The sequence below is a fragment of the Patagioenas fasciata genome, chromosome Z (assembly GCF_037038585.1).
Source record: "Patagioenas fasciata isolate bPatFas1 chromosome Z, bPatFas1.hap1, whole genome shotgun sequence".
Lineage (NCBI taxonomy): Eukaryota > Metazoa > Chordata > Aves > Columbiformes > Columbidae > Patagioenas > Patagioenas fasciata.
The window spans coordinates 3,216,070-3,230,358 of NC_092560.1; the positions used below are offsets into that span (position 1 = coordinate 3,216,070).

The 14,289-nt window shown below is 38.8% G+C and overlaps 1 protein-coding gene across 3 annotated transcripts in view; it reads right to left on the reverse strand.

Moving 5' to 3' along the window:
- Positions 1-14,289, reverse strand: part of ADGRV1 (adhesion G protein-coupled receptor V1) — a 275,120-nt gene that overhangs the window by 45,467 nt on the left and 215,364 nt on the right. For all 3 annotated transcript variants that reach the window (XM_071801945.1, XM_071801944.1, XM_071801946.1), the window contains one exon: positions 10,201-10,358. In XM_071801945.1, coding sequence (XP_071658046.1) covers positions 10,201-10,358 — 158 coding nt within the window. The remainder of the gene's footprint in view (positions 1-10,200; positions 10,359-14,289) is intronic.

The window sequence follows — 14,289 nt, forward strand, 5'->3', positions numbered from 1 at the left end:
CTACAGAAGGGGAGTCCTTAGAATAAACTCAAGATTTCGTTCAGCAATTTACATAAAAATTATGCTGGTGAGAATGTGAAAAATAGGCTGCAATATTTTCGTGATGGGTTTGGATTAGATTACAAAACTCATGAACCAGGGAAAGTATTAAAGTGCTAGAAAAACTGGTTTACCTCAATCAGAACTTAAAAGGAGTTGTACTGGGTATGAACAAAAGTTTATCTGGCCTTGCCTTCAAGAAGGGCCAAAAAAGCTGGCTAGATGTGATATTTCTCCCAGCATTTTCCCCATTTACAATTCAGGAGCTTCCTGAACCAGACACAGTTTCTATTCAGTAATCTTCAGGGGACTTCTCTTTCACAAACTCATCTTGCACTAATTATGGTGAACTCTGATAATTCAGAGTATCTAGCAGCAAGAAACTCCAAAGAAGTAGCGTAAGATTCAGGTAATAGAATACCAGAGTGCTTGGCTGCTTGCCTTGTGTTTATTGGTTGGTTTCTTCATAGCAGAAGCAAGAACAAGAAACAGAAGGAAACAAAAAGACCTAGAACAGTTCCAAACAGCTATACTTTCACCTTTAAATCTGTAACAAAATAAACACACAGAATTATGTTTTTCAAATAAACCTTACGATGAAAGACTATGGTGAAGAGTTTTAAGTTCATCTTCTCCTGAGCTACCGTGTACTGACCTATGAAGATAAATAATCTAATAATGGGGCTCCTGTCTACACCTACATCTACTAGAACCTGCAGGTTGCAGCAGCTCATTGAGGTCCACAAAGTAGTTTTCCACCACAGGACTGTGGTCCAGCCAGCCCCTGCACGACTTCTTCAGAAATTAGAACTTCGACAGTTGTCACATCTACGTGCCCAAAAGGACTGGAAAAATAGTGAGAACTAACTTTTATAACACTGGATGAGAGTGCTTAACATTTATTCATAGCTGGGTCCTGGAATAGATCCTGCCAGTTGAGTAGTGTTGGTTTAGACACTGCAGAGAAAGTAGAGTCAAGGAGAAATAATTTTCTAGTGTCAAATGTATCTTGAACATTAACTCACTTCATATGCAGGATACACCGATTTTGGTGCATGGGAAGGAGGTACCTGTCAAACTCTGCCCCTGCACCTGACAGCACTAACAACTCTGTGGCCTCTTGGTAGTCCAAGGATGGGATGGTGAGCAGGGGTGAAGAAGAAAACAGTGGAAGAAGCTGCAAAAAGGAACAAGAAGGTGACAAGGAGCGTTGCAGTGTTCTCCGTGGTGATCCACCATCACGCCTTTGATGGTTCACCTAATGGCAAGTTGAAGATCGAGGTGGAATTATATATACATCTTCATAATTTCAGCTAACGATGGGACAGTTCACATTGCTAACTTCTCTTATCCCTGTGTAGTGCCTATCAATTATGAAAGAATAACCTGATGGTGCCTGCCACAACATCTTTTACCAGGGAGGGAAGCAGCAATGGAAATCCTCCTGCATGATTTCAGCCAACAACTGCCTGTGGTTCATAGTAAAATATTTTTTAAAAATGCTTTCTTCCTATGTATTTTCTACTTTACAGTTAGGAAAAAACAATGGATGAGCATTTGGGCAGAGAGAAAACCTACTCTGTGAATGAAACAACAACTCACTTGAACAAAGGCACCAAAACAGAAATAAGTCATAAGACCTATGAAATGACGACCATCTCATTGCTCTGGAGAAAATCCATAGCACCACTAGGAAAAATAACTGAAATGAACTCAAAACAACGCACTGCTTTTATAGATTGCCAGCACTGGAGCTCTTTTTAGGACATCAGGATTAGTCCCTTCAGAACACTGCGTTCAGTCAAGCAGGTGGGTTTTGATGATGTTTTTGCTACTGCTAGCCAGAGAAAAGCGTAACTTTTCAGTTCAAATTAGATTATTTATTTTGGAGTGTAATATATTACCTTCCTCCTAGAATAGAAATGTAATTCAAAAGAAAATAAACTCCATATTCTGGAATTGAAGATTTTCCATTTATTTTGTCCGTAGAGTTAGAATTATTCCTTAACTTTATGTATTCACACTGTTTCATTACAAAACTGTCGAGCAGACTACCTGAAGGTTTTCTTCAGTCTTCCATATCTGATATCATAGATAAAATTCTCCAGGACAATGAGCAATCAAAAACACTAGATCAAGCAGAAATTAATAAAACTGGAAATTATTAAATACTATTAAAACTCTGAAGTGTAATGCTAAGTGTGCCTTCGCAGTAAACATCTAGACAATTTAACCATGGAAAATAATGCACTAGGCTTTAATAATTTATCCAAATGCTTGTATTCTCACCACTGTGTTGGCTCATATTACGTCTTTTTTTATTGCCTGAAGTGTTTATTTTTTTTTTTTCTAAAAATAGGAAAGTCAATAAGAGAAGCAATTAAATAATATGGGTTTAAAGATTTCTGAGTTTACCTATAAATATTTACTATGTGCCTTTCCCTTAGGTTGTTAAACTGATAACGCACTTTAATTGCTTATAATTATTCTTGGCTAGACACGAAGATCTACTTCAAAAACTGAAAGATCTTAAAACATATTTTTCCTAGGTGACTGGGGAGAATTTGTTCCTTGACAGAATTTCACCAATTTGTGGGATATTTAAATTAGTAAAACATTTACAGGCTATTGCTTAGGAAATGATGGGTTAAACTTAGCAACATAACTATGAAAATACCACAAAACCTTTTTTTTTTTCCCCCGATAAACTTGAATAACCGTGTTCCAAATCCTGCTGGCTCCATTTTCAATTGCATTTGACAACTGCTGTAGAAAGGGAGTTTGATAACATGACTTTGTTGCCAAAACAATGTAGCTAACAGATTTCCTCAGAGTTCAAAGGACAAAATACCACCACCACCACCAACATGTAATCAGTGACTCATGACAAATCCTCTCATTCCAGATCGGGAATGTTAAATATGTGCAGAATTCAGCAGTAGCTGATACTGAAGATCAGAAAGCTGGTAGGTACATGCCCATGAAATCCAACTGGATGAAATTATTCATAATTTTTAAAGACAAGAAGCAGCAAAGCTGTTAAAATATTGGTTTTGGTTCTTTTTTATTTCTTGATCTGCTGCTCCTTGCGACAAGGAAGAGTTTGAAACTAAAGAATACCTCCCAAAAGAGAAGCACACCTCCCATTAAGCATAAAGAATACATATATAGAAGACTGACCTCTCTAACCTTTCCACTAAATCTCAGTTTTTTGGCAAACTTTGTCATATATCTTTAAGACACGTTATGGTATAATCAAATGAAAGACCAGGCATCTTATTTTAGCTCATGCTATAACTGTTATACAGGGAATGTGGCAAATCCCAGAATTACAGAAAAAAAAATTAAAAAAAGGTTTGAATTTGCCTATCTCCATATAATAAAACTATTTAGAAGTATTGTGCAAAATATTGAATGAGTGCTAAATCACAGCTGTACAGACATAACTCATGCAAATTAACTTGCTTCTGCAGATTTCTTTAAAGGAAAAAGCTAATTTGGGCATGTGAAACAGTGCAAACAATGTAAATTACATGGGTGCAGATGATGCATTTAAGTTATTATCCTTCTCAGACCTTTGTTCTTTATTTCAGCTTGTAATTATTCTTGTGCATTTTGTCTTAACTGTGTATGTAAAAATCATGGAGCTAAAGATTTATTTTTCTCCTAATTACAAAAAAAATAAAAAAGACCCTGGAGCACTACAAAGACTAAAATATTATATCCAATACATGATTGTGATTAATACTATGAGTACTGCACATAACTCTTAGTTCAGCAGCAGCCAACATCTGGGTCTTGATTTCTAGATGCATGTTGTCATCTCAAGATAAACGCACCCCTGTAACTCACTGTTCCTTCAGTCCTCTCACACATATGATATGCATCTTATGATGCAAGATAAAGACTTTAGCATATAGATCACAGGAAAAGGAAGACATGTAACTACATGTTTAGATATACATTCTCACTCAGAGTTGAAAGCCCTGTCCTCAGCATCATTTCCTGAGCACAGAAGCATGGTTGGAATGTCCTGCACTTGCATTTTGTACAGTTTGTTTCTTGAGAAGATCAGATGGTAGAATTTATCACTGGACCATCTGACATGTTCCGTCATGATCTGGAATTGTGTGACAGTAAATACATCAAAGAAATACATACGAAGGAACATGCAAGATGATAATTAAATTTTTACGGCTAAATATCTCAGGCATTCTTTATGAAGTCCTATTTTGGCAACATAAAGTTTGAATCTTTAAATTAATTCTGGCACGTTCACAATGATGATATCTGAACCAGGTAAGTTCTACTGCATGTTTATGTGTAGGGCAGAAAAATTATGCCACCACATTTTGCTCAATAAATTGAAGTCATCCATTCACAAAGGTATTATCAGAAAAGTAATGCAGGTGATCTTTCAGTTCAAATTTTTCTGTTATATTTCCCAATTCCTTTTGTGAAACTATGGAAGGTTAGCAAACAGTTGGAAAATAAAATAATGTGTATTGGATTGCTGTCTTTTTCACCTCCAATTTCTGTATTCGCATATTAGGACTGTCAAGAAAAAACAACGATCTCTTATGTATGTCTGTTTCACCCTCCAGTTACTTCAGCCAAATCCAACCATTCTGCTTTCTGCCACCTGACTTCTTTCATAAGCAGTCTTTCCTGTTGCAAACTTAAATATTTGTTCACCCAATGCACGCTTCTGACTTGGCTTCTGTCAAGGCTAACTTTTGAGAAGTTGGCTTCTATATATAGCAGAATAATCAGTCAACAGAACGTGTTTGCTGAACGGCTGGCAAACTGAACCGGTTCAAACTGAAGTCTCTTGTCCAGCAAACTCGATGTACAGCTTTGGAAGGGTTTACTAGAGGCAGAGTTGACATACTTTGTAAAACAGTATTCACACTATTTTCCAACACTCACTTTTGAGGAGGAAGAGCTGCCTGATCTAAGAGATAATTAATTAATTGGCCTTTCTTCTAGCCTTCTACTTGAGGAAAATTCTCTGACCTAAGCAAGCTACATTAATCACCATGTAAAACAACACAACTAGTAACAGAGCAATTCTGGAGCGGTAAAAAAGAACATGAAAGGGAAACCTCATTTATTTGGTGTCCCAGACAGGGCAATGAGAAGTGTGCATATTGCTTAAAATTTGGATTTGACAAATTCTATTTATTTGTGTTTATTCTCCACTACAACTTTGTTTAAATCCTATTCTTCTACAGTGATATCCCAGGAATAAGAAAAGAGTATGACAAGCTCTCTGGGAAGATTGCAGGCTACTGCCAAGGGAATTGACAACTATTACTAAAAGCAGGATTTTGCAAGGCTAGCGGTCCTGGGACCATGATGTTTCCCTGAAAACCTGCAAACGACCAGAGCAGATGTGATTCTACTCAAGAGTACATACCCGGGATTAATCCAGAGGACTGGGAAGAACATATGCATGACAGAAAAGCATGTACAACTAATAAATGAACAGCTGCATATAAATATATGTTAAAAAAAAAAAAAAAGCCCAATTATATCCTATAGTTTTCCAAGAAACTATTTAATTGTGTATAAACAGATCCTTTTTGCAGTTACCAAGGGGCAAATTTTTTCTCTTAGGATGGTGAAACCCAGGATCGTTATGCTGTTCTTAGTGGCAAAAGTACATGGGAGTCCCCTTTAGTGTGGGTAACAAGTCTCTGCTCCCACAGACAGAACAAAATAGTAAAACACAGTACTGCTACCAAAGGTCAGGAAGATGTTCTACTACAGCAGATGAAATCTATTCCAATAGCTGTACAAGACTAATCTAGTTTCCTTTTGCAATGGACTGACTGTGCTGGTAGATAAAGAAAGAGCAACTGATGCCACCTGTCTTGGCTTCTCTAAGGCCTTTGACATAGACCCACACAACCTTGTCTCTAAATTGGAGAGATATGGTTTTCATGGATGGACTACTTGATGGATAAGGAATCTACTGGAGGGCCACATCCAAAAAATAGCAGTCAACAGCTCAATGTCCGAATGCAGATCTGGTGTCCTTCAGAGAGCCATACTGCAGCCAGTACTGTTCAATATCTTTATTAATGACATAGTGGGATCGAGTGCATCCTCATCAAGTTTGTGGATGATACCAAGCTGAGTGGTGTAGTTGATATGCTGGAGGGAAGGGATGACATCCAGGGGGACCTGGACGGGCTTGAGAAGTGGGCCCATGTGAACCTCATGAAGTTCAACAAGGCCAAGAGCAAGGTCCTGCACGTGGGTCAGGGCAATCGCCAGTATCAGTACAGACTGGGAGATGAAGAAATTGAGAGCAGCCCCAGGAGAAGGACTCGGGGGCATTGAGGTGAGAGATTGTCCATGAGCCGCCATGTGCGCTTGCAGCCCAGAAGCCAATGGTGCCCTAGGCTGCATCCCCAGCCCCGTGGACAGCAGTTCTGGGGGGATCCTGCCCCTCTGCTCCGCTCTGGTGAGACCCCCCTGCAGTGCTGGGCCAGTGCTGGGTCCTCAGCACAGGACACACATGGAGCTGCTGGAGCGAGTCTAGAGTGAGGCCATGAGAACGGTCAGAGGGATGGAAAACTTCTCCTATGAAGAAAGGCTGAGAGAGTTGAGGTTGTTCAGCCTGGAGAAGAGAAGGCTTCAGGGAGGCTTTAGTGTGGCCCTTCAATATTCAAAGAGGACTTACAAGAAAGGCAGAGAAAGATGTTTTACCAGTGCCTGACAGGACAAGGGGTAATAGTTTTAAGTTGAAGAGGGTAGATTTAGAACATGTAAAAAGAATAAATTTTTTATAATGAGGGTGACAAGACATGGGAATGGGTTGTCCAGAGAAGCTGTGGATGTTTCATATTCAGAATTGTTCAAGGCCATGTTGGATGGGGCTTTAAGGAACATGATCTACCAGAAGGTGTCCCTGCCCATGGCAAGGGGATTGGACTAGATGATCTTTACAGATCCTGTCCAATCCAAAACATTCTATGAGTCTGTGATTCTGGGTAGTTCAAAATGAACTTTGTTTGCAAGGTAAGCTCCAGATTATTCCAACAATAGGAGAAGAGAGAGTAATAGAGAAATTTTACTCAGCTTTTAGCTCAGCCACTTGCATACTCAATTTGCTTGAAAAAAAAACCCATTACATGACAAATGAGGATACATTTTACTGTTCCTATTTCTGTTAAATTTCTATTTAAGTGTAAAAGCCTTCCTCAAGTAGAGATCACAAATATGGAACTCCAGAGCTACCAGCTATAGTTTAAGATGATTTTCCTACAATCTATGAAATGACCAAAAGATTGTACACTTAGAAGCCAGACAATGACTTTATTTTCTTTCAAGTCTGCATATCCAACTCCTGTTTCTGTTTTATGGTAATATGCAAGGCAATGACCTCGTTATTTTATTTTTATTGACAACATTCAGTAATGTTTTGCATGAATTATTGCAGAATACATGTGAGGTCATCGGTATCAGGCTGCAATTTTAACTGTCTTCTAACTGGATGAGTCCCAGACAGGGAATAAACAGTACCAGTTCAAATATTCACATGCAAATAGGTGTTTGTTTTAATATCTATGTATAAATGATAATTACATGTGGCACTTTTTCCTTTCTGCAATATCTTTGCTCTCTAGAATTTTAATGAACAGCTGTCAACAATTAGCAGTAGATGTGAAAGCATATTTAAAAACATTTTTGTCTGTGTTTACAGCTCTCTGCACTTGATATGTCATAGTTTTTTAAAGTACCATTCACCTGGAATTTTATTCTCTTTCCAGAAAGGGTGACTAATGGAGAATGGTTTCTCAAAGCAGTGATTTATTATTTCTTTTCATTACTTACTGTACTGTTCAAGGTGGGGAAGTTTGGGTACTGAACTTCAGGCTTGAAACTGGGGAAGTTTGGGATTTTTTTGCTCTAGGAATTCGTTGTTGTGGGTGACTGAACAGGGAGTAAACCAATACGGGGATGACAGCCAGAGACAAGCTACATTACGACACTCAACATAGACAACTGTTGCTTGGTAGGTCCATCTTTCTTCTGCGTTTGGATGAAACAGAGAGAAACCACGGCATATGCACTGCCATAACAAAACAGCAAAATAATGGGTGCTTGTGCTGAAAGATTTCCCTATGCCATAGGATCTTGTAAGTTGCACTGAAACAAGGTGTAGGTGTGAACCAGGACCCGGTCCCGGTTGCAGAAGCAAGACAGCATCGTGCAGATGATGGTGTTTGTGAGGACATGAAAGCAGTGGAGAGAACTCATCACAGAACCATTGGATGCCCTGAGTGATCCACAAGGATCATTGAGCGCAACTCCTGTCCCTGCACAGGACAACCCCAAATTTCACACCATGAATCTGAGGCCGCTGTCCCATCTTTTCCTCTCTAAAGGGTGGGTCATATGGTAAGATTCAAAATTTAAAAGTCGTAGTAGGCCTTACTGCAAGTTGCCTTTGAGTGTGTCTTTAAAAGTACAACATGCCCATAAAACATTCAAAATAATGTAAATATACTACCGCCATCTTGCATTTCAGGAGAGGAATATTCAGCCAAAAAGTCAGAGGCCTTTAGTTAGGAGTTGGTACCATGTTATGTAGTTATAGGTTACAAACTACAGAAAATGCCAGCCCTTCTTTCTGGAATACACGACAAACACAGGCACACAGAGAGCCCTGGTACAGCCCCAGGCACCGTGAACCTCAGCAGGCAGCTCGGCAGCCCTTTTTCTTCTCTAAAACAGCCTCTGTGCACTTGCTCTCACCCACGCAGCACGAGGTACTTTCATTTGTGCTTGCGAAAGCCCCATGGTAGCAAAACACCAGTTTGCTATGCAGGTGCACAAGTATTTGAAGTTGCAACCTGCTTTAAAACAACAAAAAAAACCAGCTATTATTGACATTTTACTGAACACCTCTATTCTTGATTTTTTCTCTGTTTTCTTCTGATACCTCATCACTCTCTATACCATTTTCCGGACTCTATTTGAGACAGAAAACACCCTGAAACCTACATTAAACCAAAGTTTTGTTTCAACCCTATTATTTCATGGCTTTATATCATGTAGATACAACTTCTGTTCGTACTTTCTGATATTTTTTCTTGAGCATTATACTTACAAGCTATGTTTATCACACTTTATCCAAATTCATATATAGTCAAGCTGACATTTTGTCACTAAGAAATAAATTAATATTTGAAGAAATGTCCAGATAATAAATATTTAACATTTATTTTCATTTTTTTCTAAAAGACTATATTTTTTGTAATTCAAATGTAAAAAATACCTCTGAACTCCTTACTTAATAATACAATTATCACTGCAGATTTGAGCATTTGAACAAGACAGCTACTCTTTATAAATCTATGCAGTTACCAGCACTGGACTACTCAATGGAATTTTTTAATAATTCGCTGTTTTTAATGAATTGAGAAAAATGATTCAGGGATCTTTCACAAGTCCATAAAATCTAACTGGCTCCATGCATTCAGGGAGAAAATAGGCACACTTTTATTAAAATCTGTATATTTGCACTGGTTTATAAAACTCGGATTTTTTTTTGTTTTCCAAAAGCACCATGAGAACAAAAGGAATATTGCAAGCTTCCCACAGTGTCCTGTTATTATGGTATTGGTGTAAACTGGTACGACTTTATTTTGGGAATGTTATTGTATCTGAAATTGTTCTGACAGAGGAGACCGACCGATGCTTCCTGTTTTGCTCAGGACAGACCTTTTCTTGTGAGCACGTTTCAGCTGTGAGCAGCACTAAGAAATTTCAAAACAGAGGCATTAACTCCGAATACTCCAACATGCAGGGAGAGGGTGATTGGGCAGCAATTGAATACACCACAAAACACAAGACATCGCTCTGACCAGGGCGATGCTGTGTTTTATTGCTATTTTCTTTATTAAACCACACTAATTTATTGTTTTTTGGTTTAACACTTTTTTTGTCCTTCTAAGACAGTTAAGCCTCTGCATGACTTTCATCATTAAAGTTATTTCACCGACATCAAAGGGACCACTAACACGCTTAAACTTAAACGAGTAGGTGTCCCTGTGGTTTCTAGTGGGGTTTTCTGAACTGGAAAGAACAGTCAGTATCGTTCTGAAAGCCAGACTTGTTTGCGTAGGGGTAGCCAACAAATCGTACCTGCAGCATTTGTTCTTCCCCTGAATATATCGTCGTACGCTTTCCATTGCGGGGTCACCTGGTAGGCGTGGATGAAGACCACGAAAACCACCACCAAGCACATTAATGGCACCAGAGCAGCGGTGAAGAGGGCAGCGTAGGCATTTGGAATGAAGCATCTGAGGGGAAAAAATGGAAAAAAAAATATGTTTGTAAACATAAAAAACCCCTCAAACAATCACAAGTGAAATTTAAAAAAAATGTTTTTGAATAAGGATATGCTTTACAAACCACAAATTCTTTATTGCCAGAGTAACCTTTATAGAGTTCTTATCTCCTCATTCTATCCTAAGGAAAACAACATTTGCACCTTAAAACCACGTATGTTATATTTTAGCCTAACCAATGTTGGAGAGATTTGAACTGTTGCAATGGAACAAATTATATTTTAACAAACCCCGTGCATGCTATATTCATTTAATGGGATCACTCTTAGTCACCGAAGTCTAAAAGGGCATTATGCAATTTTCTATACTTAGCTCCTGAAACCACAAATTAAATTTTGAGAAATATATTTTTAAAATACATGAACAAGCCTTAAAGGCAAGATAACTATTCCTCCTCAAGTTGTTGGAAATTATATGTCATTTGCACACTGAAGCCAAATGATCCCTCCCTTTTTTTTTTTTTTTAATTGTCCTGTCTCTCCTTACCCTTTCCATTTATTAAAGTTATAATTATTTATAAAGATGTGACAGGAGCATGACTTACTCCTGAAAAAAGAATCAAATTAGGCATATAAAATGATGTCTTGGTGAATATGGAGATGGTAGCTAAGGAGAACTCTCTACGGCATGAGAGATCAGGGTTTTCTGTGACCTCCCTGGAGATCAGTACGTGCTTTATTGCCACTGACCTACTCTGGAGATGACGCACGATGGAGCAGCCCAAGGGACAGCTCGGCAGTCACTATGTCTAGAGAGTATGTGGTCACTGCTGTCCTTATTAAGAGGGTGTAACTCACCCAGCCCTTCTGTTTGTCAGGTCAGTGCTGCTAATTAAGCTCAGAGGCAATGCTGGTATATTATACACCTAAGAGCCAATCCTTCACCGATATGCCTGGTGTACCTTCTGGGTTTGGTTAGGTGGACATGGTGTACTCTGTCCAGCAAGTCCTGCAAATCTCTGCGACTGAATTCTCTGTCAGCTCCTCGAAATCATTAAGCAGCGTAGGGGAAAGGGACCTGGGGGTCCTGGGGACAGCAGGGTGACCATGAGCCAGCACTGGGCCCTTGTGGCCAGGAAGGCCAATGGTACCTGGGGTGGGTTAGAAGGGGGTGGTCAGTAGGTCAGAGAGGTTCTCCTGCCCCTCTGCTCTGCCCTGGGGAGACCACACCTGGAATATTGTGTCCAGTTGTGGCCCCTCAGCTCCAGAAGGACAGGGAACTGCTGGAGAGAGTCCAGCGCAGCCACCAAGATGCTGAAGGGAGTGGAGCATCTCCCGTGGGAGGAAAGGCTGAGGGAGCTGGGGCTCTGGAGCTGGAGAAGAGGAGACTGAGGGGGGACTCATTCCTGGGGATCAATATGGAAAGGGGGAGTGTCAGGAGGATGGAGCCAGGCTCTTCTCAGTGACAACCAATGGTAGAACAAGGGGTAATGGGTTCAAACTGGAACATAGGGTGTTCCTGCTCCATGGGGGATTGCACTGGGTGAGCTTTCCAGGTCCCTTCCAACCCCTGACATTCTGTGACTCTGTGATCCTGTGACCATCAGTTGGCACACTCAGTGAATCTCCAAATTATTTTCCAGCAGAATCTATACATCTTCCGCAACTATCTTAGAAGATACAGACTCAGACATCAGCCTGAGATAGAACCTGATAACTTCACCAAGCAAGCAGTTAAGCAACAGGGCAGGTAGGATCTCTCTATAGCAATTAAAGGTGTTTGTTTCACAGAATCACAGAATGGTTGAGCTTAGAAGGGACCTTTGAAGGTCATCTGGCCCAAACTTCTGCTCAAGCAAGGCCGTTTAGGATCTGTTGCTCAGGACCATGTCCAGGTGGCTTTTGAGTATGTTCAGGGATGGAGATTTTGCAACTTCCTGGGCTTCCTGGACACAACAACTGATCCATTTCATCCATCTAATTTTTAATATTCCTTAGGTATGAAATACAGTTTTGTTCCTCACTTGTATTCTTGAGTGGGCCAAATTAGCATTGAAGTCATGAAGGCTCTTATGTACATGGTTTAGTGCTAGATTTAGGTTATGGTTGGACTCAATAATCTTAAAGGTGTCTTCCAACCAATATGATTCTATCCATCACCTGTTCTGCTTTGAATGATTATAGTGAAGCCAAGAATCTTAGCACAAGTATAGTCTTCTAGAAAATCAAATTTATGTTCTGAAACCTGCAGTATTTTTTTAAATTTGATAGCTTTTCGTTTTTCAGAGATCACATACACTCCTAAAAAAAACTATTTGAATATCTTGAAAGTTTTCTGTGAGCACTCCTTTAGTTAATGAAAGCTACATAAAAATGAAAACCCACAGTGATGGATCTCTTTTACTAATACCCTCAGGCACTTGCTCTAAAGATGACACTGAAAAGTTATTTAGACAAGAAATACACAAAGCCGTATTAACCCACAAATCTTACTTTGGATTTTTTCTTGAAAGCAATGATGAGCAATTCAATGACGACCACTGCTTCCTGTAAGTTTTATTCACATATAGCAGTGTGATGATGTATGTTGAAAGCTATATTTTATGCTGGAAATCATGTGGGATATCATTACAGGGACCAACTAAAAATACTTATTATACTTGACACTAGGGGGAAAAATTTATTATTCCATTACCATGACACATGTATCACATGGAACTACTTTCCCCTATTCCTAGCATTGGATGGGAATAGAAGAAAAATGTCCCAAAACATCAATTAAGTTGGTGTTCCAGAACAAAACTCTGCTACAGGAAAAGCCCTAGAAAGATTGATGTGGAAACTGGAATGACCTACACATAATTCAAACCTTACTTGTTTAAATAAGAGCATTATCTCCTGCAAGCAAGGTTTCTTTGTTTCTTTGTCATCAAAACCACAATTGTTCAGCTTTTGTCCCATGCTGCCTCCATTCTTGCCCTTCTTGACTATTGTTCTCTCACTGGAGGGTCCATCTTTGTGTTTTTTGACCACTTTGTTGTGAATCCTAACTTTATTTTTATCCCTGATTTTTTATTTTTTTAATTGTTATAAATTTCCCTGGTGACCTCAACAACAACATATTCCCATTAACTGATTGTCTTTCACTACTCCTAGCCAAAGTCATTTTCATTATCTTCAAGATTCCCTCTGATAGCCTCCCAATCTCCTACTCCACTCACAGTGTCACTTTTCCCACAAACAAAGCTCTATTTGCATCTCAAATGTTTCTAACTTACAATTATTTTTTCCCGATTCTGAGAACAATAAACACATTATCCAAAGCCCTGTGTTGGTCTGTATCTGTTATAAGCCTATGAAAGACGCTAGAAATAATTTTAAAATAATTTTCTATAGCATATGTGTTTTTCAAGGTATAATTCCACACTATTAAGTAATGATTTGACATTTATTTAAGAACTTTAGAAAGATAAAAATAAAAAAGCCAACAAACCAACCAAACCCCAAAACAACCACGACAGAAAACCAAAGAAACTATATTAGGTTTTTTTTCCTTCAATATAAGCATTGAGACATGTAGTTTTCATATTTTTTGCCAGGAATGGAATGATAGCAAAAAGTTTTAAAATATAAGGGTATTTTCTATCTAGAGAACAATTGTAGATGTTAATTAAATCTACGTTGATACTTTTAAATACAAGAAATATGGCAAGTTTAGGACATAGACATCAACAGACTATATTATCTTCCTTTTGGAAAAGACATAATCTCAAAAAATTAAAATCATTTAAATCAATTTATTGGTTAAAATTACCTCAGTCAGACTCAAGGCTTTACCTTGGTTTTGCTAGTTCTTCCCCTTCTACTCTATAAAAAGGGACTGCTAGGCTTGCTTTTTCTCAAGGCAGTGAAGTACGTTTATCTGACCCCTTAAAGTGTCTTTG